General features: G+C 49.6%; 1 protein-coding gene across 7 annotated transcripts in view; it reads left to right on the forward strand.

Annotated features, from left to right (window-relative positions):
* The window catches only part of CAMKK1 (calcium/calmodulin dependent protein kinase kinase 1), a 115,322-nt gene extending 96,848 nt beyond the window's left edge, over window positions 1-18,474 (forward strand). For 6 of the 7 annotated variants that reach the window (XM_076354258.1, XM_076354257.1, XM_076354259.1 and 3 more), the window contains 3 exons: window positions 1,865-1,993; window positions 3,051-3,154; window positions 11,890-18,474. In XM_076354258.1, coding sequence (XP_076210373.1) covers window positions 1,865-1,993; window positions 3,051-3,154; window positions 11,890-11,962 — 306 coding nt within the window. In that variant the 3' untranslated portion in view covers window positions 11,963-18,474. The remainder of the gene's footprint in view (window positions 1-1,864; window positions 1,994-3,050; window positions 3,155-11,889) is intronic. The other variant, XR_012996662.1, reaches the window with a different exon arrangement.
* Window positions 18,475-23,194: the final 4,720 nt, after the last annotated feature.

Genomic DNA, 23,194 nt, shown 5'->3' on the forward strand with positions numbered 1-23,194 from the left:
TAAGAACCCTGGGGAGAAGAGCAGAGCAGGGTGCTGGATCTTATCCCTGGCCGTGCACTGAAGATGCTTGATGTGCTTGAGGACTTGTGTTTGAAGCTGAAAGAGCATGTGTCTCTTGCGCCAGGCTGCTTGAGCACTGCTTTTCTCATGTTCTCAACCAAGGAAGCCATACCATGAGAGGCAATAGAAAAAGGGCAGCTTTCTTCTGTTGTTCTCCCAAGAAAGATGATGGCCAAGCAGCTTCTTGGCAGAGGCGGCTGTAGAGTGATTGCCATCACTGAAGGCCCTGGCCAGAGGAATCCAACCCAGAGAGTACAGAAGAGCCCGATGTGTGCAGCTGATGCAATCCAGACAAGGAGATGACACATTCTCTCCATATTTGCATTCACAGACTAATCCCAAGGAGCTTCTTTGCTCTGAAGTAGCATACAGCTGGCTGCGTGGCATCGGGGCTCCAGCCTTGGCTTCTTGCATAGTCAGATGTTTCTAAGTGGATGTTCCGGGCCTCCTTCTCCTCCTCCCTGGGTTCCTTCCATTTTGTTTTCCCTTGTTTTCACACTCCCCTCCTCTTCCTCTTTCATGTTCCTTACTTGTAAGATAAAATCCTGATGTGGCTGCAAACATTCTTGTGCTGGCAAGCATTAGCTCCATGCTGCTTCTCATACGTGATCATTTATAGTTGATAAATCTTTGATGTCAACATTGAAGATAAACATGGCAAAAGCTGGAAGGAGGCAGTAAAATTATAAAAGGGGGTTAGGCTGGACAAATATCTTAACCGCTCTGCCAACTGGGTTTGGAATTGCTGTTCACCATGAAAATAAATCAAGCAAATAATTTTGTATGAGGAACGTTGAACATATGACTAGACAGTCCTCTCCCTAGCTGAAATGTTCACAAGCCCCACGTAGACCGTAGGGTTTAGTGCACTGGTTTCACTTAAGGCTGGACGTGGTGATGTGCCTTTGAAAAGAGTTACTGTAAGCACAATTAATGATCTTTGGAAAATGCAACTTAAGTGCCGTAAAGCAGCTCATCACTAAGGCCTTGCAGAACACTCTAGACACCTGCATCCAACGTATTGGAATGGCAGTAGGCAGTAAGCATCCATCCTAATTCAACTGCTTGTCCTGGAGGGTTAGGAAGGCCTTTCTAGCACCAACACTGGAGGATGCTCTCCCTGACAGGCAAAACACCCAGCCCTGGATATGGGTAGCAGAGAGCCTCACCCTCTCCTGCCGTCAGCTCCCTTCCATAGCAGCATGGCAGCAACAGGGAGGGATGGTGGGAAACTGCCTCCTTTCTCCTTTGTGTGGGTGTGTAGAGGTTTACGTGGTGTCCAGGTGGCAAAGTGTGTTATTTTGCTATTTATGTAGGCAGGAGGCCATTGCAGTAGCACCAGTCCTCAGTGTTCAGACCCAAGTACTCCATTTTAAGCACCTAAACCCTTTTTTGTGCAGATGCGTAAATGATCTTGATTCTCCCAGGTAGCGAGCATGTGTAACCCTAGATGAAGTGTGTGCATATGAGAGAAAAAGATTAAAAGGCTCTGGATAATTCAGATTTTCAAAGTGTTTCAAGCTTGATTCAGAGGGTGCCAGGTTCCTCCAAGATGCCAGTCGGTGGCAGTGCGTGCGACAGCACTGGGCATTAGGGGATGCCATCTGGCCAGGCACCAGATCGCAGCGATTTTCCAAGGGAGCTGCCTGAGCCACATCGGTGTAAGTAGAAGATGGAGCATCGACGACAGGCAGCTTACCCCCATCATCAGTCCTGTGCCCCCATTTCCCTCTTGTCACCAACATCATTGTGCTCTGCTGTAGAAGGGAGACCTACAGCTGTCTCTGTGTTCCTCCCCACGCAGGTGCATCCGTGGCTAACCAAGGGCGGCAAGGTGCCCCTGCCGCTGGAGGAAGAGCACTGTACTGTGGTGGAGGTGACAGAGGAGGAGGTGAAGAACTCAGTGAAGACTATCCCGAGTTTGCCAGCTGTGGTATGTATAAACCACAACCACATCCTCCACATGGGTCAAGAGCATGATACTTTGCTGAAGCTCTCAACGGGTGAAGGAGGTTTGGAGAGGGCACACGTACGCTCCTGGCATGAGAAACTTGGCCTTTCAACCCAGTGTGAACTTTCTGTGTCTGAGTACTGCAGCAGCCTGACTCTGCACGGCCTGAGTCCTGTTTATATCTGTCAGGCTGCTCTCATAAGAGCTGTAGGGTTGCACCCTCAAGGTGTCTGGCATCAGACATCCCGGAACACCAGAAGCATCCCAAGTGTGTTTTGCTTCATTAATCTAGAGGTTGCAAGACACCTCATTTGGATCCTCAAAATGAAGGCTCCAAACCTGAAGGTGACCTGGCCAGAGAAGCAGGGAGAGGACATCTGCTAGTGGAATATATAGCTGGCACTTGCCTGCCAGCCTTGGGTGACCACAAGTGGGTGTTCAGGGCTCTCTCGGCAGTTTGTGTGTAGCCAGCTGGAGGTCTGCTCTAGGCGATTACTATGATGCAGGTGCCTTTGGGGGTTCCTTGTACTGGGGAGAGGGGTGCTGAGCACGAGGACCTGTTTTCAAATCTCTTGTGGTGTGATGTTAATATAGACACTTGCCCCAACAGCCAGCTGGGGGAGTGAAAACCATCTTTTCCCCTTGACAGCAGGACCTTTGCCTTTGAACCCGCAGGAGCTGGCAGCAGTCTCTGCACAGTGCCTGCCTGGGAGGATGGCTCAGGAGAGCTCTGGTGCCTCTTTCTCATGGCCTTGGACCACCATGAGTGGCAGGCAGCGGTCAGCAGCCTCTACTTCACCTCTTGCCAGCACTGGTCTGCATCCAGGGGTCTGAGCTCACTGCCCCAGGGAGTGGCCTTGACACTGCCTGGAACACACATAGCTGTTCTGTGGGTTTCTCTAGTTCATGCTCTAGCTGTAATTCTCTTAAATGTCTGTTGAATTATTAAAGAAGCTGTTGTTAGACTCCTTTGAACTAGCTTCAAGGGGGTGATGTGTCAGTCCTGCTGTTCTCACTGGTCTGTTTTCCTTCCTCAAAGATCCTAGTGAAGGCCATGCTAAGAAAACGCTCCTTTGGAAATCCGTTCGAGGTTCAGACCAGGCGGGAGGAGAGGTCCATGTCTGCTCCAGGGAACTTACTGATGTACGTATATACAGCTTTACCTGGCTCTGCTGCACGTGCAGAGTAAAGGTGTGTGGGGAGGATGAAGGAAGCAGTTTGCAAATCTTTTCCGTAGCATTTAAGGACAAAACTCCCTTCTAAATCAAATACTGAGGCTAAAATCACCTCAAGTCCTCTAGGGTTAAAATACAATGCAGTAAAGCAGCCTAAGTACTCTTTTTATAGATGCAGTTCTTTCTGTAAGATGGGTTTGGCCTAAACACATGTACGGTGCTAAACTTGGGTCTGGTTTTTAACCTGTTAGTTTATAATACGCTGTGATCAAATATCCATTAGAGATTGGTGAACTAAAACAAGTTTAATTAGAGTCTAGTCTAGATATGTATTGGAGGGTTTAATTCTTCTCTCCTTTTTATGGGCAACAGAAAAGGCACCGGATGTGCAGTTTTCATGTTCTATAAGCTGGAAATGAGATGATGTGGTTTGTCTGTGGTCTGGGGCCCAAGTCTGGGCGGAGACACCATGGAGACACATGGACAGACAGTGGAGAACACTGACATTGCTCTTTCATTTGAGAAAACATACAGTATTTTTTTCACACACCCAGTTGTGAAATGGTGGAACACATTGCAATGGAATATTTTGGAGGCTGGATATAAATGGCTATATTGGGATTAAAAAGGGCGTAGACAAATTAATTACTATTAGATTCATCAAAATTTTTTAAACACGATAGTCTTGGATATTTGGGGGACGGAGGGTGGGAAGGATTTGTCTGTCCTTTACTTGGCTCTTACTCTTTCTCCTTCATGTTGGTTACTGATCCCTTTCAGAGCCAGGATTCTGGGCCATCAGTCCAGTAAGTAACAGATGGACCATTAGCCTGACCTGGGACAATTATTTTCGTGTTCTCACCCTGCAAAATCTGTAAGGCTGCAGTTCACAACAAAGCTGTGTTGTCCTAGAATGATCCTTTTCCACCCAAAATCCCAGTACCATGCCTAGCAGACTCCCACGAGGGTGTACTGTCTCGCTGCACCTTTGACAATGCAAATAGAGGAGTCTCTCACAGGTGTGTGGGGATTTAAGGGCTCAACTTGATTAAGGATGATGATGCTTTAGGGCCCAACTGTGTATTGGAGACTTCAGTAAAGGCTTTGCCTTTGAGTCCAGGACCAGTTAATATTAGACAGCAGTTTAACAGTTAAACACCCCATAAACTGAGCGCTGCTGTGGGGACATATCTGAAGAGCATGGCAGTCACGGCTCCTTTGCCAGCTTAGCCTAAGGGATTTGTCCTCATTTGTTTCCCTTGGCTCATTGCCTTCCAAATTAGTTATTGCTAATTTGACACACATCCCTGCCCATATCTTCACTATCATTCCTGGTCACTGCATTGCATTGTTCTGAGATGGGAGAACTTTTACTAAACTTGAAGAAAAATGTATTGTATGCTTCCCACTGTCCAGGACAGCTAATTCAGAGCAAGGCAGGATTTCTTCTTTTCAAGCTCTGCCTGAATTGATATTTCGAGGTGGTCTGCTGTTCTAGTACTTGAGGCTGTTTCCAGAAGGGATCTGTTTCCTTCTACCTTCATTTGAGATGCTTGAAAGCCCATGCCACTAACTAACCAGCTGGTGGGAAAACTTCTTGACCCTGATGCTGTGGCTGGTTCTTGCCTAGAGCCAGGTGCTTTATTATCTCTTCAGAATAAGTAAAGTTCACTTGATCTGATGTGGCTGTGAAGTTTCCGATTAGCCACATTATCAATGTCTAATCCTTTTTAAAATCTTTTTAGGCCTTCAAGACGAGCTGTAAGCCTCCATTTTTACTTTTATTTGTCTCCTTTCTAAAGTTGCTAGTCAAATTCTTCTCAGCTTATATAAAACCAGCATCTTTCTCTGTCTGTACTCATTAGAGTCCCATGTTTGCATTCAGGCCTCTTGTACGGGACTATACTAAAAGGTTTTTGAAAACTGTGTATAATTTCCACTGTTGTGCTGCTGTGTCCAGTGCTCTTGGCTTACAAGAACATGTCAGGTCAGGGATGGAGCTGCAGCCATGCTGGGCTGGCCTCTGCCCAGCAGTGTAAGGGCTTAGAGATGTCTAAAAAGAATGTGAATGGTCTTTGAATGTGCCAGTTCCCCACTGCGCTAATTTCTGCACTTAATTTCTTAATCTCGTGCCATTAGTGCCAATTTTTGGCAGTAACAATTGACTTTACCCTAATTTATCCTTAATTTATGCACAACTGGAGCTTTGAGAACCCATCTCGAAACCTTTCTGTTTAAAAGACAGACATTGGCTAGGTCTCTTCAACAAGAGTGTCATGTATTAAACACTACAGCAGGGATGTTTTTTTTTTTTAAGGTATGTGGATTATTATTTCAAACTTTGAAAAATGCTATACTGGTTGAATCTAATGAAAATTGCTTTGAATTTAAATAGGTTTGTTGAATTTAATGACATTGATTTTAAGTGAGCTGAGTCTAAATGGGAATGTACATTGTTCAGTGAGTTATCTCTTGGTTACAGTGTTACTTCCACAGGGGCAAACAGAGCTAGACACTAAGCCCATCCAGTTCTTAATTCATAGCTGGTTGTTCTGTAGTAAAACCACCCTTAATACACATATAAAATATAACATCAGTGCAAATGTTATGAATAACACTGTGTTAGTTAAAATAAGTTTTGAGTGAGTCTGGATTACTATAAATTTCTAGGACCTAGCAGGAGCAGATAATATTGTTGTGGCATAAAGGCTCTGCAGGGTTCCTGCATGTCAGGCACCATTTCCACCCCCGTAGCTGGACAGGGGACCCCAAAAGTGGGACTTGCCAGAAGGGTAGCGCCTGCAGCCATCGCTGCTCTCTGGCCACGCTGCCCTGTGGTTGCCCACAAGGAGCTGAGAGAAAAATGAGCCACACGTTCCTAAGCTCTCCACCACAGAGCTTCTCCTCCCCAGTGGCAGTGTCTTTAGAGAAAGATAAATCGGCTTTTGTAATATTGCATCTCCTTCTAGTTATAGAAACACAAGTTATTTTGTACCTATATAAGAAAAAAGAAAAGCAATTAGAAAACTCCAGGTTCACATTCAATTTATTTAATTAGGCTGCATGTGAAATTGCCAGAGCCCCACTCACTGCTGCTTCAAGCATCTTACATCTGTGCCCATACTAAGAATATATTTGGTAGGAAATCCTCTGACAGCTGAGTCTGCTTTCTGGTATTTGATGCCTAATTGATGGTTCTTAAAATGGATCTGTCCTTTAAGCTCACTCTTTGGGATTTGGAGAGGAGGAAACTAAATCATGTGGTTGAATCTTTTTTTTTAATTTCTCCCTGCATAACCTATACGCAATGTGCTGGGCTCTTCTTGGAAATGCTTTGTGCAGAAACTGCATGTGCAGAAGTCTTTGCGATAGCAGGAGGCCTTTCATGTTTGCCGCAGCCTTTGTTCCTTTAGAGGACACCATTAAGACACCAGTGATTTGAAATAGTTCTTAAATTAGTACTGGGAGGAGAGAGGGCTTTTTTAGCACTCCTTAGACCTGGAAGAAGCAAATCCTCTCCTGGGTGTTATTTATTGCTTTGCTTAATAGCACTGAAAAGTTAAAAAGGCAGCTGTTAAAATGGCACGCACATTCTTCAGATAGAAGGGAACTAAAACAAAGATCCCTCTGCTTAGCAATTCTTGTTTTGCAACGGCTGCCTTTCCCACAAGAGCACCTCTGTACACCTAGAAGCCGGGTGTGAGTGCTGCTGGCTGTGACTTTATCCTGTCAGCTGTGCGGTAGCCAGGGCCGGGTGTCTGGGAGCACCAGATCCTGCCTTATGGCACCGGATCTCCCAGAAGATGCAGTGATTCATCAAGCCTTGCAGATCCTGCAGACCATGGCCAGGTTCAAGCCTGTCATTAACGGCGGCTGCAGAAGCAACTGATCATTTCTAATTTTTCCAGTTGCAGAGTATTTTTTTAAACCCAGCTGTCAAGCGTTCACAGCTTAGTTCTGGGTTTCTGTTAGCAGTGTTTGCTACATTTCTTCTGCCTGCTCCAGATTTCTCCTAATTGAGTCAGCACTGGCTTCACCACATTTTATTACTCTCATTTATTGCAACTACTACCTATCAAATTAATTGCTGTGTTTTGACAGACCCAATTTACTTTCCCATTATGGCTGCTATTACTACTGATGAAATGTGGTTGTCAGCTCCCGTATGGGGGATCAGTCTGTATTTAGAAAGCCTACCCTGCTTCCAGCCTTCCCAAAAAGAGAGCAAAAGAGCCATCACTGCCCTTAGGGCCATACTGTCCATGTAGGGTAGGCACAAGGAAGCCAGGGAGGAGAGAGAGGTAAAAAAGTGGCTGACGCGGGTCTCCAAGCAGAAACAGCTTCTCCCAAAGCAGCCCAGAGGTACCTGCCTCATGGGGGCTTTGTGCTAAGAAAGTCCCAGGGCTCGGTGCCATAGGGCTGCTCAAAAATAGGCTGCAGAGATCCCCCTAGGGCAGCCAGGTTTACAGCATCGTCTTTGACAAGGGAACGGCTGCAGGTTGGGTTTAAATTTGCCACTAAAGATGCTTCCTTGGTCTCTGCTAGTGCTCGGTGTCTGTCTCTCCAGTCCCAGGAAGATTTTGGGTTGGTAACACATAGGTGCTACCAGAACAGAGTCAAACCCAACCAAAAGCCATATCAATTTTCACTGCGAAGAGAACTGCGTGTCTCGCGGGAAGAGCCATGCCTCACAGTGTAGGTAGGTATCCTTGTAGTCCTCCTAAGGACCAAGGCACCCACTGTGGCACAGGATTTTCCTCTGGCAAAGACCCACCATCAGCCCGACCCTCCGGTGAGTGGCCCCATGCTCGTGTGGCTCTGCCCACGCTGAGCTCAGCTGCTGCACGCCTCATTGCACATGGTGGTGATGCCATGACCGTGATAGGACACAAAACCCCTGCAGAGATGCCAAATTACATGGACCCAGGACAGCACAGCTGGACATCAGCAGTGTGTTGGAAGCAACCTGGAGTTTTCGGCAGCAGTAGGGGCTGGAGTGGGTTTGTACCAGTGCTATCAGGGCCTGTCCTCATCTGTCCTTCGAGCTGCAAGTAAATGTGACTGATGCTCCATCCTCCATTTCACTGGCTAGGCCTGTTAGGTACAGAAATACAAGCTCTTTTGCCTGCTGCCATCATCTTCATGATCACTTTCTTCCTTTGTCTCATTATTTTGCTCTCAGGGACAGATTCCTCTTAAACACATCTGTATATTTGCATCCATCTTTAAGGTAATTCAGTGTTGGTGTTACCCCTGGGTGCTCTAGAAATGTGTGTCCTCAGTCTGCGTGATTTGTGTGGTAGTGAGAGCATTCAGCTCCATCCTTTCTTCCTGTAGGAGGAATTTACTGCAGTAATTCTGTGTGTGACACTAATGTTTATGTATCCTTTTTTATTATTATTACTATTATTTGTGGTTTTTTGTTGTTTCAACCTTCTTTGGGGAGGGAGGGGTAAAAAAAGCCAGTTGGGTTTTAGCAGGAACTGCTCCTCAGTTTGTGGAGGGAATAGCTACAGAATTTGGGAAAGGCTGAACTTTGTAATTTGGGCTCAGGTTTAATATTTAGTGGTTATGCAAAAGAAATAGAGCCGGAGCCATCTCTGCTCCAGCTGCTCCACTGCTCCCCTGCGCTTCTGCCTCTGCCACGCTGAGAGGGCTCTGGGCTGGCCAAAATTGCCTGCTCTGTGTGACCACCCACCCCACCTCAGCCAGGACTTCATTAAAACACAGTCATTTGTCCAACCAGTAGCACAGACCCTTCTAGGAAGCAGTCGGTCCAATTAATTCTGTTAAATAACAAAATAACATTCGATGCAAGCCATGACAAACTGCTTACAAACATCTCAGGTGAAGTCTCAGGATCTTAGTGCTTAGGCAGGACACAGTCTCCACCCAGGCCTGGGGAGATCTGTGGTGAGAGACCAGGAAACAGCCACATGCCTCTAAATACCTTTGGGAGCAGCTCCACTGCTCTGGAGACTCTGGCTGGCCTAGTTTACTGCTCCGAGACGAACGGATGAGCTCAAGCCAGGATGCCGCCCTCTCTGAGTGAGGAAGGACTTGCAGAGATTCTCCAAAAATAGTTAGGAGAAGGCAGGCGGAGGAGGATGGGGACTGACGTGGCGCTGTCGGTGACAGCTGGTTCTGCTGCCTGCTGCTACATTTTTCATAAAGAACCTCCTCGTGAGGAATGGCCCTTTTTCTTTCAAGATGTATTTCAGGAGTGACTGCGCAGCCCGGGCACAGTCAGTTGGCCCCCAAAGTTTGCCCATGTCCTCAGCAGAGAGGAAGGGGACATCACCAGCCTAGACGGGGGCAGATTATTGATATTAAATGGGGACTCAGTGGAGGAATTAAGCACTTGCTAGGAGTGTGTTTGTGTGTATATACTGTGACTCAGCTCTTTGTAGGTTGTCCCATTCCATCCCTGTCCCGTGCTGCCTGTGTTTCGGAGGGAAGTGCTCTGAGGCTCTTTGCTGGGCACGAAACATGGTGTAAATACTCAGTGGCTGTGATCTTCCTGCAGCTGCTGCAGTTGACAGCGATGTGATCTCTTGGATAATTGCACAGGTCAGGCTTCGCTCGCTTGGGGTTTAAAAAATGTAGCAGAAATACAGTCTTATTCCTTAAAAAGAGTTATTTAACGGAGATTCACGTTCAGCCTCAGGCCTCACAGCATGAGCCCTGGCTCCCATGCAGACTGCAGGCGCTGGCGCCTTGATCTCGGCTGCCATACGTGCAACCCGAGTTTAGCTGATATTTACCACTGTGCACGGCTGTCAGGGCAACCTGGGGTTTTTTTGTTGCACCCCTCCTGTGCTGGCGCAAGGCATTCAGAGAGGCAGAAGCTGCTCGGGGCAGCAGGGGAGCGTTGAACGCACCCCAGGCACGGAGCAGGCTCGGCAGGACGCACCAGGCAGCTGCGGACAGGGAGCTGTGCTGTGCAGAGCTGCCTGTGCTGTGCCGGAGAAAGGAGCCTCTGCTCCTGATCAGGGTGATAAATCATTTACAGAGGGTGATGACAGGCACTGAAGACGGGGCTGTTCTTCAGCCCCCCCCCCCCCCCCCAGGGAAATGGGTTCAAGGTCAGATTTATTGCAGGGCTTTGCTGGAGCAGAGGAAGAAGGGAACATGATTTTGATCGTTTCTGGTTTCTTTGAAAATTGGCACAGCCCTATGCGTACTGTCAGTGTCATTCCCAGCCAGACAGTAACCCCGGAGCCTCAAACCCACACTTCCCAAACGCTGCTCCAGGCACGTGGAGCAGCACTGACTCTCCACTGCTGAGTTGGCTTGTCCACACAGATTGATTCTCCTGTGGCCAGGCTGGCATGAGCAAGGCTGGACACCCTGGGACACACGGCTGCTTGGGGGTAGCATCATCTCCTTTACGCTGTGGATATCTTCACATCTTCCTGAATAGGCCTGCCATAGGTCTCTGCTCTGGGGTGATGTGGATGGCACCTGGAGGTGTTGCATTTTCTCTATTCAGGCTAGAGCAGTGACAGCTTTGGTCAAACTTTAGTCACGGGCTGTCTTGTGGATGGGTGGGCTGGGTGGAGGTGTTACTCCTCAAGGATGCCCTGGGGTGCCGGAGCTGGCTTTGCCCCAGCAGAGCCAGTGGCACAGGCATGCTGCCTGCGCTGGAGTGAAATCAGCCGGCAGCAGGGCTTGGGCTGCCCATGGGCTCATGGAGCAGAGACAGCAGCCACCGTGTGCTGTGGCTGTTGCATCCCAGGGAAGCTGTGGCATTGTGTACCCCACCACACAGCATCCAGCAGGGCTACTGGGCCTGTGGTTGATGTGGCTGCCAGCATGGCTGAGGTTTTGCCAGACTCCCTGGCTTGGCTTAGAGCCCATAAAAGCCCCCAGCCTGAGCCAGCAAAATGCTCCATCAGCCTAAATGTCTCTGTTCATGCTTCAGAGTGATGCCCTAAGCAGCTCTGAGCCTGCTTCCCTGCTGGCAGAGGTAAGGTGTCCTGTCCCACCTCTGTCCCATCCCACCACAGCAAAGCTCAAGCCTCCTACATAGGAAGACACTGAAAATTAAGAGCGGGGAAACAGGCTTGAAGCTGTCGTGGCGTACGTACGATGTAAGTAAGTTACGTTGGCTGTGTTTTAGGGACTGCTGCTCTCATGCGCTGAGCGATTTTGGGGACCAAACTCACAGAAACTGAAATCAAACAGCTGTTGCGTAAGGAAAACTGGGTTCTGGTAGAAGCATTCAGTTTTTATTGCCTTTTACAGTGGAACTTTGCAGAAGCAGTTATGGTATCAAGCCATCACTCTGATCTTTAATCTGTTTGTTTTGGTTTTTTTTTTAAAAGAGAAGCAAACCAGAACTCCCCAAATACAAACTAGATAACTCAGAAACATTGCTGCTGGTCTGCAAGACTTTCTCCAAGAACCAGATACCTCCTCGTGATGCTGCAGCTGGGAGAAGGGCACTCAGGGAAGTGCAAAGCTTAGTCTTTGGCCCGCAGAGACCAAGCAAGTGTATAGGCACAAGTTGCATGGCAGTGCATCGAGCTGGGATATTGCTGAGCTGTTTATGTGGTACCAGCACAACAGGCTGGTTCTTTGTTATTCCCTCTTAATATTGATGTTGTTGACTTGGGTTGCCTCTTGGAAAAAACACCCCCTGCTTTATTTCTTGCATTGCCACATGCCTGTCATCTCTTTATTTCCTTGCCATTCATGCAGAAAACAAGGGAGCAGAGAAGGAGGCAGGGACCCAGAGCTGCCCAATGTGTGTGAAGATGAAGCTACGTCCTGAAGCTGCCTGGCTGTCGCAGGCTGGTCACTCACATGCTGCTGCTGTCGTACCCATCGTGGTGTTGTCTAGCACACATCTGCCCTCATCGCCAAGTCCGGGGCCTGCAAAGCAAAAAAAAACCCACCAAAACCCCCCTCCCCCCCAAAATGGACCAACCCAGAAAATCAGAAAGGAGGAACAGAGCAGCAATAAGGAGAAGAGCGAGTCCCCGGGCAGCGCGGCTGGCAGAGGGCTGGCTCGGCCTCGTGGGCGGCTGCATTCCTCGTGCGAGGTGTCCGTGCGTTCCTCCGTGTGTGCCTTGCTCTCCACTTGTGCTTCACGTGTGGGCTTTGTAGTTGGGTGTCTTGGCCGATGAATGTGGTTTTATTTGTAACGCAGCAAACCAAACGTTGTCTCATGGGTTGTTTGCCCCGGAGACTTTTTTCTTGCTTTTTTGCATTCTCTATTTCAAGCATCGGGGGGGAAAAAAAAAAGACATTGGAGCCAGGTCTTATATCAGAGGGCAACTGTTTTATTTAATGCACAGGTAAAGCGCTTCTGTATACCAGGACACAGTCCTGCTCCTGTTGGAGTTAACAGCAAAATTTCTATGGATATCGGTTAAATGAGGATGAGATCTTCCTTTTGGAGTGAGCACTGTCACTCTCTATGCCTTTCTTTCTCTTTTTTTCCTTCTTATCGCTCAGTTTTGCACAGTGTAAATCCTGCCAGCATTGATGGCTTTAGTCAGGGCAGTGTTGTAAAACAGAAGAACTACACGATATTCCCTGTGAAGCGCGATGAGCCTTTGAAGGTCGTAGAGATCCGGAGCGTTGGGATATGCTGTTACATGGAAAGGCTTAGTGCACCTAGGACATCAACTAACCAAGTGTGCTCTTCCCAAAGAGCTGGGATTGCACTCTCATCAGCTGCACCCCGTCCTGCGTGCACAGACGTTGTTCTCAAAGCTGAAAAGTGGCGGGTTTGGGGTTTATTTTATGTAAGGGTGACTTCCTTTCCCTCGCTCATCGCTTGGCTCCTTTAAAATTATGTACCTGATGCTTTTAAACTCTAATTTCCTGATAAATGACCCAAACTGGGAGAGCTCCCTGGGATGGAAAATGTTGGTGGAGGGTTTTTAGACTAAGGAAAGCTACAGAACACAAATGAGATCAAAACTTGATCTTTTGGGTTTTTAAGGCTTTAATTTTATTTTAAGACTAATTTTTATGCACGTGCTGATGCTGCTATTTTATCCATAGATTGCTTCTAAACTTGGGATTAGAAGCTTCGTCTCTACAGTTTGACAACAGGTGAGAGATTGCACTTGAAAGGGCAAATGCAGCTATTTCAGTGGCTGTTGACTGTACGGACTGTGTGTATAATCGGGAATTTCACTCTTGCACCCCGAGAGTAAAAACCAGTGATATCAGTCCGTCAAAATATATGTCAATATTTTCCCTTGCGCTTTACGGGGTCTGAACATGCCCCTGGGAAGCCAATGGGATTGGATTCTTATTTTATAGTGCTTAAATAAAGGACACGATTAAATTTGGTTCCTACATAATCATCTTACTGTCTTTTTTTTAGGTTAATCCTGAGGGCTTGGGACTTTGTCCCCTAATTTTTTGTGCGAGGGGATAACGTGTACAAGGATTGTTGGTAGCGACTGGTATACTGGTGTTCCTGTTCTGTTTATTGCAATCTAGTTTGGTGGTTCCCAACATTTTTCTAACTGGGCTTTGCTGCCGGTGCCTTCTGCTCCCCATCCCCAGCCTGCCGCCTCCCCTCGCTCGTCTTCGGCCACCTCAGTGGGATGCCCAGAAGCGGTCGCCAGCCTGGGCTCCACCGCACGTCACGCCTGTAAATAGTGGCAAATTGGGAAATAGTATTGCAGCGAACGTATTTTATTAAGGAGACCTTTAATTTTTAAAGCAGGCAAAGGGATTATATCCTGTAAAGGTTACTGCTCTGGGCCTGTGCTCTGCATCGCTCGCATCCAGATGGTAAATCCTGCCTGCATTTGTGTGTCTGCCTGCACCAACTGTGCGCTCAGCATCCTCTGAGGGCCTGTGGTTCTGCTTCGGCTGCACGCCGCGATACATCCCGCGGGTTGGCACGCTTGAGCGCGTGCTCGGACCCCGCTGCCTTGTAAGGAAGGTTCAAGCACCCGGTGAAAGGGAGTGGAAGTGGAGATAGGGACTTGGCAAGGCTGAGAGCGCAGGGGGGAGCTCTGCAAATGCGAGAGGAGGGACTGGCCAGGTGGGAATGGTCTGTGCGTGGGGAGTGGATGCGAGCGGCTGGCCTGCTCCTGGGGCACACTGTTCTGTGCTGGGGACAAAGCGCTGGGGTACCACCAGGTCCTGCTGCACATGCAGGGGCTGAGCTGAGCGGCCCCGGGGAAATGGTGGGAGCAAACTGTCCTCCGGTTTGTGGAAAAATGGGCGCTCTCCAGCTGGTGTCCCTGGGGCTGGCTGTGGTGGAGCTCTGCTGCAGCAGGGACGGGGTGCTGGCAGCGGGGAGGACGGCTGCGATGCCGAGTGAGCCCCTAGCCTGTGCAGAGGGGTGACCTCGGGACAAGGACATGTCTCGGGAAGTCGCCCTACCCCTGGGAGAAAAGGCAGTACCGGTAATCCTTCTCCCCGTGGCTCTTCTGAGGTCTAAGCAATACTGGGGTGGTGCTCAAAGAGCTCTAAGACTGTAAAAGTGGGGTTATTTATTGTATTTTTAATACATGGTAAGAATAATTTAGGGATGGAAAGACACTTTGCTAATCCAGCCAGTTGTTGGGGTTATTCTAGTAATGCCCAAGGGGGTGGGAGCTAGCGGGGCAAGGCTGCAGGAAAGCTGCTCCCAGCCTCAATTAATGCAACCAAACAAATGATCATTTACAAATTAGCTCTATGTCATGTTCCTTTAGTAGTAGCTAGAGTGTCGCTTCAGTTTTGGAGGGGAATGGGTGTTTTTTTTATGATTATCCCAAAATCTGCTTTGAAAAAATTTGCCCTTTTTGCTGAAGGAAATCCTTCCGGAGGTCCAGGGAGCAACCAGAATTGTACAGCTGAGCTTGTGTCATACCTTGTTCCTCCAGCAAATCTGCCAGCCTTGTGGGTCTTTCCCTTACACCTCCAGAAACCATCCGTGTCGCGTCGCAGACAGCAGCCTGAAAAACTTGCATGAAATGGAATGACAAAGGTGCACTAGCAGCAAGAAAAACACTCAGATTTATTCAAAGGCTTGGTGTAGGACTCCTGCAAAAATACGCTCTACTTCTCATTTAGCTGAAATGAAATCCTTGCGTGTTTATGTGCATGTTAGGGCAGCTCGGAGCGATGCTATTTCTGCTCTGAAGAAGGGAAGAGACGAAAGAGAGAGTATTTATTTAAAAATAAACATCTCCGGCAAGCCAACCTTTTTATCCATTCAGGAAAGTCATTCTCTTTAGCTGGATGGCTAAATATTTGCCTTGCTTCTCTCTGTGAATGAGGGGATGGGGTTCGGCATGGCAGGGCTCCTCCAAGCAGTGAGAAGAGCTGGCTTAGGCACGCTCTGATGCTTTTGCACATGCTCTGTATTTTTCCCCTTCAAATCCTCGCTTGCCTGTGCTGTTCCTGGAGCATGGGCGTCCTGTGAGAAGAGATAGTGGGACGCTCTGAACTGCGTTAGCTGGGCTCTGCGTCCCGGGAGGGCTCCTCTGTTCCCCACTGCATGACGGCACGGTTGGCTTTGCTCTGCTCTGGTTGGCTTCTGCAGCTCGGGGATGGGCCCGGATTGAGAGACCTTGAAGGAAATTTCTCTTTTGGGGAAATCGCACGTCTTTTTGATCTCCAGGAGGTAGAGTTCTCTCTGTCTTGCTCAATTAATGCCTCTAGGCCTTTGGTTTGGGAGGTAGTGCTAAGTAAAAATCCTGGCTTAGTCTCTCCTGTCTGGCACGGAGGAATACCGCAGTGAATGCCTTTAACCCTTTGGGCAGGAATACATCGCTATGAATGTCACATTTGCAAATAAATGAGGTTTTCAGCTCTTTAATGATGTATTGCAGCATGCGAATGGATGCATGGAGAACCACCCATGACACTTACAAAGCTGCCTCCTGCAGCTGTGCCCGTGCAGGGGCTCTGCTTTGGGCAGGGTTCCTGGTGAGGTATCCGTGAGAAATCGCAGCGTGGGCAGCTGCTGTTTTCTTTATCATCATTTCGAGGGTGGACAAGTCAGGCCTGTCCTTTGCTGGTCATGGTGGCACCAGTTATGTATCTTACTCGTGTTATATCTGGGGCCAACATCTCCTGTCCAAATGGTGGTTCACTTTTTGCATCTTGCAGGTTAGAGAAATCTTTTGAGTTTCAAAGCTGAAAGTGCACCTGGAGATTCGTGCCGAGGGAGCGGTGCAGTTTGGTTGCAGGCTTGCAGGTGCGGCCATGCCCTGCGCTGGCAGTGGGTCCGCCCGGGCGGCTGCAGCCTGCCTCGGGCACCAGCACGGGCTGCTGCCTCTTCCCTGCTGCAGAGAGAGGTTGGGGGGGTTGGAGGTGGAAAATGTGGCAGCTTTAGGTATCTTCTCCTTGTGTGTCCCCTGTGATACACCATGGGGGGGACACCTGATAAGTACAGGGTCTCTGACGAGCCCAGCACGCTCCTGCTACTGTGCCCTGTTCTGTGCCTGCCTGTCCCCTTTGGCAGGTCTTCATCTCCCCGGCTACGTGCCAGAATTCGGCCCCCAAGGCAAGCAAAACTGTGCAAAACCCGCTGAGGCTAAATACACCCCCAGCTCCTTGCAGCGTGGCATTGCTAACCCAAGCTCCGGTCTTTGGGGGTCCTAGGGAGAGTGGTTTGACAAATGCTGCCCTGGAAAAGATCCCTGGGGAATAAAACGGGGAAGGCGGGAGCAGGCGGTGGTCGGGCAGCACCAGGGTTGGTCGTGGGGAAGCTGATTTTGTGTACGGCCGCATCCAAAGGGAGCCTGGCGAGGGGACGGCGTAGCTGCTCCATGCAAAACAAATTGCAGCTCAATGAAATGACTCCCAGGACGGGGTTTAATTCCTAATTTATTGCCAGAGTTGCAGGGGGGAGCCGGTGGGAGGAATTTTATGTTCCTTCAGCACGACTCTGTATCCTGAAGCCACCAGCAGCGCTGCGGCGGGGGCTGAAGGAGGTTTTTCTCCATTTCTGTGGTGTGTGGCTCGGGGAGCTTGTTTGCTCTCTCCGGCTCGGTGCTTCCCCTCTCATATCTTGCCCGAGAAAACCAGGAGTTTCATCCCGCCAGCCCAGGGGCTTCATCCCAGCCCCTTAGAGACCCAGGCTGTCTCTAAGGGTCCTGGCTGCCCTCGCTCGTGCTCAGAGCCCCTCATCCCCCACCGGCTGCAGCGAGCAATGTCCCGTAGCTGGTGCTTTAGGCTTTTTTACAGCAAGCAGCACAATCGGGTACGTGAGAAGCTGTTGCCTGATTGCAAGTTATCCTTTGATGGCGCAGCTAACGCATGAGCTTCAGAACAAACGCAGCAAGGATCGTTGTCTCTGGGCAGACGGGCTGTGCGAGTTAAAAGGATCATTTATGGTCTTGGACACCTTCATCAGTGACTTCAGGCGTAGAGCCCACATCTTCAGGGTTTTGCTAGCTGCTCAGTGTTACTGTTCTGCTACAATGAAAGATGGTCCTTCTTTGGGACAGGCGATCTCACCTTTGTGTCGGATGGCGATGGCAGGAAAGGCAGGCTCCTTTCTGCCACGAGGGGATGGGGGTCTCGGTAAATGTTAAAACGTTTCCAAAGGAAGGAGGACTGTGCTGCAGTGCTGGGGGGTTCTGCTGAGAGCGTGAGCACGTCGGGTGTCCAGCAGGAATACTGCAGATTGGAAAGCAGATAATGGGGGGGGGGAGAGGGGTATCTATAACTTAGTTTGGGTACCAAACTTCTCCACTTTACCAGGGCACGTTTACAGTGTTGTTCGCTGAGCAAAGCAGCGAAAGGGATTTCTTTTCTGGCCCAGAGCCTCCTACAGCTGACCATGCTCTGATCAGGTCCCTTCCAACCTGAATTAACCTGGATCATCCCATGACCCTGTTACTCTGAACGCAGCCTCCCGCGGGACGAGGGAAAGGAGCTCGTCGCTGCCTTTCACCTTCCCTTCCCTGAAGGAAAGCCATGCATGCTCAGAGTCGCTGCTAGCGGACGCCCAGGCCCTCAGTCAGTAACCACAAGCCATTAGTCAAAGCGTTCCAAAAAATAGTGTAAATTCAAGAAAAAAAAAAATTGCAACTTTTGAGGATACAACTTGGATCCTCTGTGCCGTAATTTTGCTGCTGTTTCTGATTTATAGGCCTGTTCTGTTAGTATTTAAGTCTCTTGTTATACTTGATGTTAAATATATGACTCTGTATGTACTCTGCTATAATTCAAGCATGATGTATATGCACTCAGTACTGTAATGGCACGTGGCCATTGCACTGTAAATATGTACCATGAATAGAGAGGCTATTTTTTGCATGCTTTTGTACTCTAGAACTGAAGAGAAAATGACAATAAAGTCCATAGAAATGACACTTGGCGTAAGTGCGGTTCCTGATGCGGCGCTTGCTGCCGGCTCTCGCGTGCTCTCTGCTGTCCAAGTCCTCTCTATACTTTTAGCTACAGTAAAGGGGAGCTTACAGGGCTTCCACCACTCCTTTTGTCCCTGCCCTTTCCCTGTTGGGCTTCTCCCTGGACGAACAGGCTCAGGGACCCGTCGTGCTTCGGTACCACATCACCGGCTGTTACAGCATCTTGCTGTAATGTGACCTGTGAAGTTGTCTTGCCTTAATTGTATTTTGCTTCTGCAATTTGCTTTGAAAAAAGGGGGGTTGGCCCGGGCTAGAGCTAACTCTGCACGGTTGTGGAAACCACAGCAAAACCCGGGCTCGTCCGGTGCCACTGCGCCGGAGCCAGGCAGGACTGGCCGGCTGATCCCAGGGTGCTCCAGGGACCTTCCTCTGGGTGAGGCAGGCGGAGGCACCGTGCTCTTCTTTCCTTTAATACTGGGGAAAAAAAAAAAAAGGTGATGGCATTATCTCATCGCCTGTCAGTAATGTTCTGCTCAGACAGACACATGATGGGCCCAATAAGCGCTAATGCTAAACACACCCGTTAATTCAGGGGTATATAAATTGCTAACACCCTCTGAGAGAACGTAAAAGGACCTGAGGTACAAAGTGCTTGTAGTGAACTCGGTCTGTTCACCGAGATGCCCTGGGCTTTATTTGTTCTCCTGACACCTTCGCAGCCTGTTCTGGAGCACCGCAATGAGCTGCCCGGGAGGAACCGAGTCCCCCTGAACACAAGGGAACAGCCGGGCTGTGTGTCCCCTGAAAGAGCTCATCGCTCAGGTGGCACGGTACTCGGTCCCTTTGGTTAAGCAAACCAGACTCGGCTTCCCCTTCCCGTGAGCTGATTTTTTTTTTTTTGGCTTCATGGTCAGGGAACAGAAATGGGGAGACCAAACCCCTTCCAGCCAGGGATGGTCTCCCATGCAGGTCCAGGTCCTCAGCTGTGCCTGGACAGCAAAACTAAATGGAAAAAGAAGAAACTTGGATGCATCGTATCCTGAAGCGTGTTTTTCTGGTAGAGCTGGGCTGTTTGCTGTTGTCTTGTCGGGAGGGGATGTGCTGGGAGGGGAATGCTCGGTTTTGCCAGACGACCCACGTTGTTTCTAGGTGGGCTTTGCCATTTTACCTGCTTTGGCAAAGTCTCCAAGTGCGGGTGTAGCTTTGGAAATCCCTAACCTCCCTTTCCTCCTTCCCTGAAGAAAGCAGGAGCCCACTTTGTGCCCTGAGCCAGTTGTTGTCTGCTGGGAAACTCATCCCGTCACGGAAACGTCCCTGTCTGAGCCAATCTTCGCCTCTCCCCCGACAGCCGGCGGAGGATAACGAGGCACGTCCATGCTTCAAATTAGGATGTTACAGCTTCATTTTCCCCTTCTGCTTGCAGCAGCAGACTGCACACCGAGATGATGGCTGGTGTTTCTCAGCAAACCGCGCTAAGACAAAAACCTGCTGTTACTTTGCAAACACTGAGCAAAAGGCACTTTGTGGCCCCGTTACTTGTAACGAAGGATATAGCGATTACCGTCTCTTAGGTGCAGCCCCAGTTAAAACAGAGAGGGGTTTTGCTTGAATTTTATAAGCCCTGCAGCTTCATTTCTCACCTGGGAATGTTTATTCCTAACAAGTCCAGTCTTTGCAGTTTTGCTAAGGGAATGGCCCTCTCCGGGGTGGCGATGAGGACGGACGGCTGCGGCTCTCCCAAAATCATGGCAGAAATGGCTGGGGCTCGGTCGCTGCAAGGGCTGATTCGGTGCTGGAAAGGGGGGGACGAGCTCCATCACCAGCCCCTGCGGGCTCAAGGCGGCTGCTGAACATCACTTTAAACTTTTATCCTCCCTTTTTTTTTTTTTCCTCCCAGCTGGGTTTCCTAGCTTGTTCCCAGCACACCAACGCCAAATTGGTGACTGAAGAGCCGAAACCCTCTTTGGGGCTGGGTCATTCAGTGCTGCAGCGATCCCGCCCGGCCGAGCCTTAGTGGGTAAGGAAGGTACCGCGTTGCTTTGTGCTATCAACGAAGCGATTTGTGTGATGAGCTCAGAAAAACATGCCCAGATGTGCCCCAGTGCCATAGCAACGGGGCTGAACCTGCTGCAACCAGCGCCACGAAAAGAAGGAAAACCGTTCCGTAAGAGGGACCGGCAGAGGCTCGGGTGTGCACATGGGGACATCGAGGACTTCCTAATGCATAAGCACTTTTGCTGGATTAATGCTATCGCCCACTCCTATGCCGGGAGGATTAATACCCCAGCGTTTTGTCAGGGAGTAAATAAAATATTGAAGTCACATAATTGCTTGTTCCCCGGGGATGCAGCGTCCCGGTCCCACCTTGGTGGGGACCGGGACATCCAGCCCCGAGTCATGGTCGGTGACGTGTCCCAGGCCAGTAAATGCCCCCAGGGTTTACGGTCATTTTAGGATCTTGCTGGGGACTCGATCTGGGGTTTGATCCAGCCAGGTAAATGGCTTGAAAGCTGATCCCCCTCATTCTCTCTTAAACAGGCTGCGTTTCAAAATGGATTTCTTGGGCAATAAATTATAATTTAGTGCTTATTATAATATTCATTAAGAACTTTCTGCTGTAGCGTTACACCAAATACTAATTATTAGCAATTAAGGTGACAGGAGGGAATAATATTCTGAATTGTGTAAGTAGGAGTAATAACAGCCCAGGAGAGATAAGCAAGGCAAAGCAGCGGGAGAATTTCCTTTCTGCAGGGAAACGAGAGATGATAAAATCCCCGGCTGCCCGGGCAGAGGGTGTGTAGCGAGGTGCCGGCCTGGGGAGCTGCCAGGGGGAAGTGGACAAAAATACTCAGAGCTGCTGGTGGGTGTGAGAACGGCAAGCGGACGGGTCGCAGGCGTGGGACCATCGGGTCCCAAGTGTCCGGTTTTGGGGCATTGCCACCTGGCAGGATCCATGCAGGGAAATGAGCTCCAAAGGCTCGATCTTGCCTCAACATTATTTCTCTAGTTCGTTTGCTTAGTTCATTATTATTTTTTATCTTCTTCAGGCTGAAATTAAATTTCCTATGATGATTTCCAACAAAAGATGGGAAGATGTTTCTGCTGGGTCTGATATTAGACGCCAGTGCGTGTCCTTACGAGCTGCAGGTTTGGGTGCTGGTAAGCAGTTGCTGCGCGGGCTTTGGGAACGGTCTGGCTACAAATGGGAGGCGGTTTTGAAGCAAAAGCTTCAGTTACAGCCAAGGTGGAGCTAAACCAACCTCTGAATCACATTTTTGATTACAAGTTTGGCCCTGGGAGACACGACTGCCGCTTAAAACTAACGGCAGCGTTGGTAGGATGGGGGTGAAGGCAGGATGAACGGCCGGGGAAGCACCCAAAGCCGTGCCAGGCTGTGCGAGGGACGTGTTTTTTCCTGTCCCCAGTGAAGGGGGGCGGTCATCAGCGCTCAGAAGACACAGCCCCAACGGGGAGTGACCCCGTTATAAACTTCACCCTTTATCGTTGTCCATGCTGCTCCGCACCAAGCTGCGCGGCTGCCTCCAAGGCTTCCCTCCAGCAAAGGCTGTTTAATCGCGTTCCCTCTTTCCTATGGTTTAATTGGGGGGGGGGGAAGAGCTTACACGTGAAAGTGATCCCTTTGTTGCCGAACATTTCCAGGATTTGTCTTTTCATCTCCTTGAGTAGGAAAAAGCTGTTTACCAGGTCCTTCTCTAAAGCAATTTCCAGGGACGTCCAGCAAACACAGCCAGGAGCCGCCAGCATCAAGCCCTGACCGAGTTTCTTCGCTTGAGTAAATCAATGTTTTGCCACTAACGTGATCCGAACGCCCATTTTCTGTGCCCCATTTGTTTTAATGCAGGGGCTGGGGTGCGTAAATCCCACCGAGGCGCTCGGCGCTTTCACCCCCATCCAATTTTATGGTGTGTGATGTGCAAACACATTGAGGGAGAGCCACCGTGCACACCGGCCGGGATAACTCGCATCACCCGTGGTGCCGTGCAGTGCCCGTCTGGCTCCCTGCCTCCCTGCCTGTTGATCTCTAAATTTTTTGGCAGGGGAGGTTTCTCAGGGCTGTGTTTTGGGAAGGGGGATGCTCTTGCTTAGTCTGAGCCACCCAAAATACCTGTGAAAGAAAATTTTTCAGCCTAACAGGGTTTTTTTTTTCATCATTACAATGGGATGGCGTCGCATGAGCATCTCCTCCCTGCCCTGTGGGTCCCTTCAGCCCCGCTGCGGGATGGGGACCGGGACGGCAGCCCCCAGCCACCGTGGGATTGCTGGCGAGGGAGGGAACTGACCTGCCACCAGCTTGAGGTGAAGCAATTAAAGCGTGGGGCTGCCACCAGCGCTTCCTGCCTGTAATTAAAGCTTTTAATGAGGAGGCATATGGTAACCCCTCCCCAGCCCCAGGCTGGCATTTTGCCAGGTGTGGGTTCATTAACGGCTCCTAATTACACCGTCATTCAGTGTGTACATCGAGGAGGGCTGCATCGCCTGGCCCCGAGTGCTCGAATTGGCTGTGAATGCTGCCAAAAAAATTCTTAATTTTATTTATCTTTTTTCCCCTTGCATCGGGAACTGAACCCCAGGCGTTTGTAGGTCGTTTTGGGGACACCACCACCCGTGGGACATGATGCCGGGTCCTTCCCCGCTGCACCCGACCTGCTCCTCCGTGCGTGGGGGCCGCAAATCCGGCTGCACGTCCCCTCCTCGCA

This window comes from Aptenodytes patagonicus, chromosome 17 (genome assembly GCF_965638725.1).
Source record: "Aptenodytes patagonicus chromosome 17, bAptPat1.pri.cur, whole genome shotgun sequence".
NCBI lineage: Eukaryota > Metazoa > Chordata > Aves > Sphenisciformes > Spheniscidae > Aptenodytes > Aptenodytes patagonicus.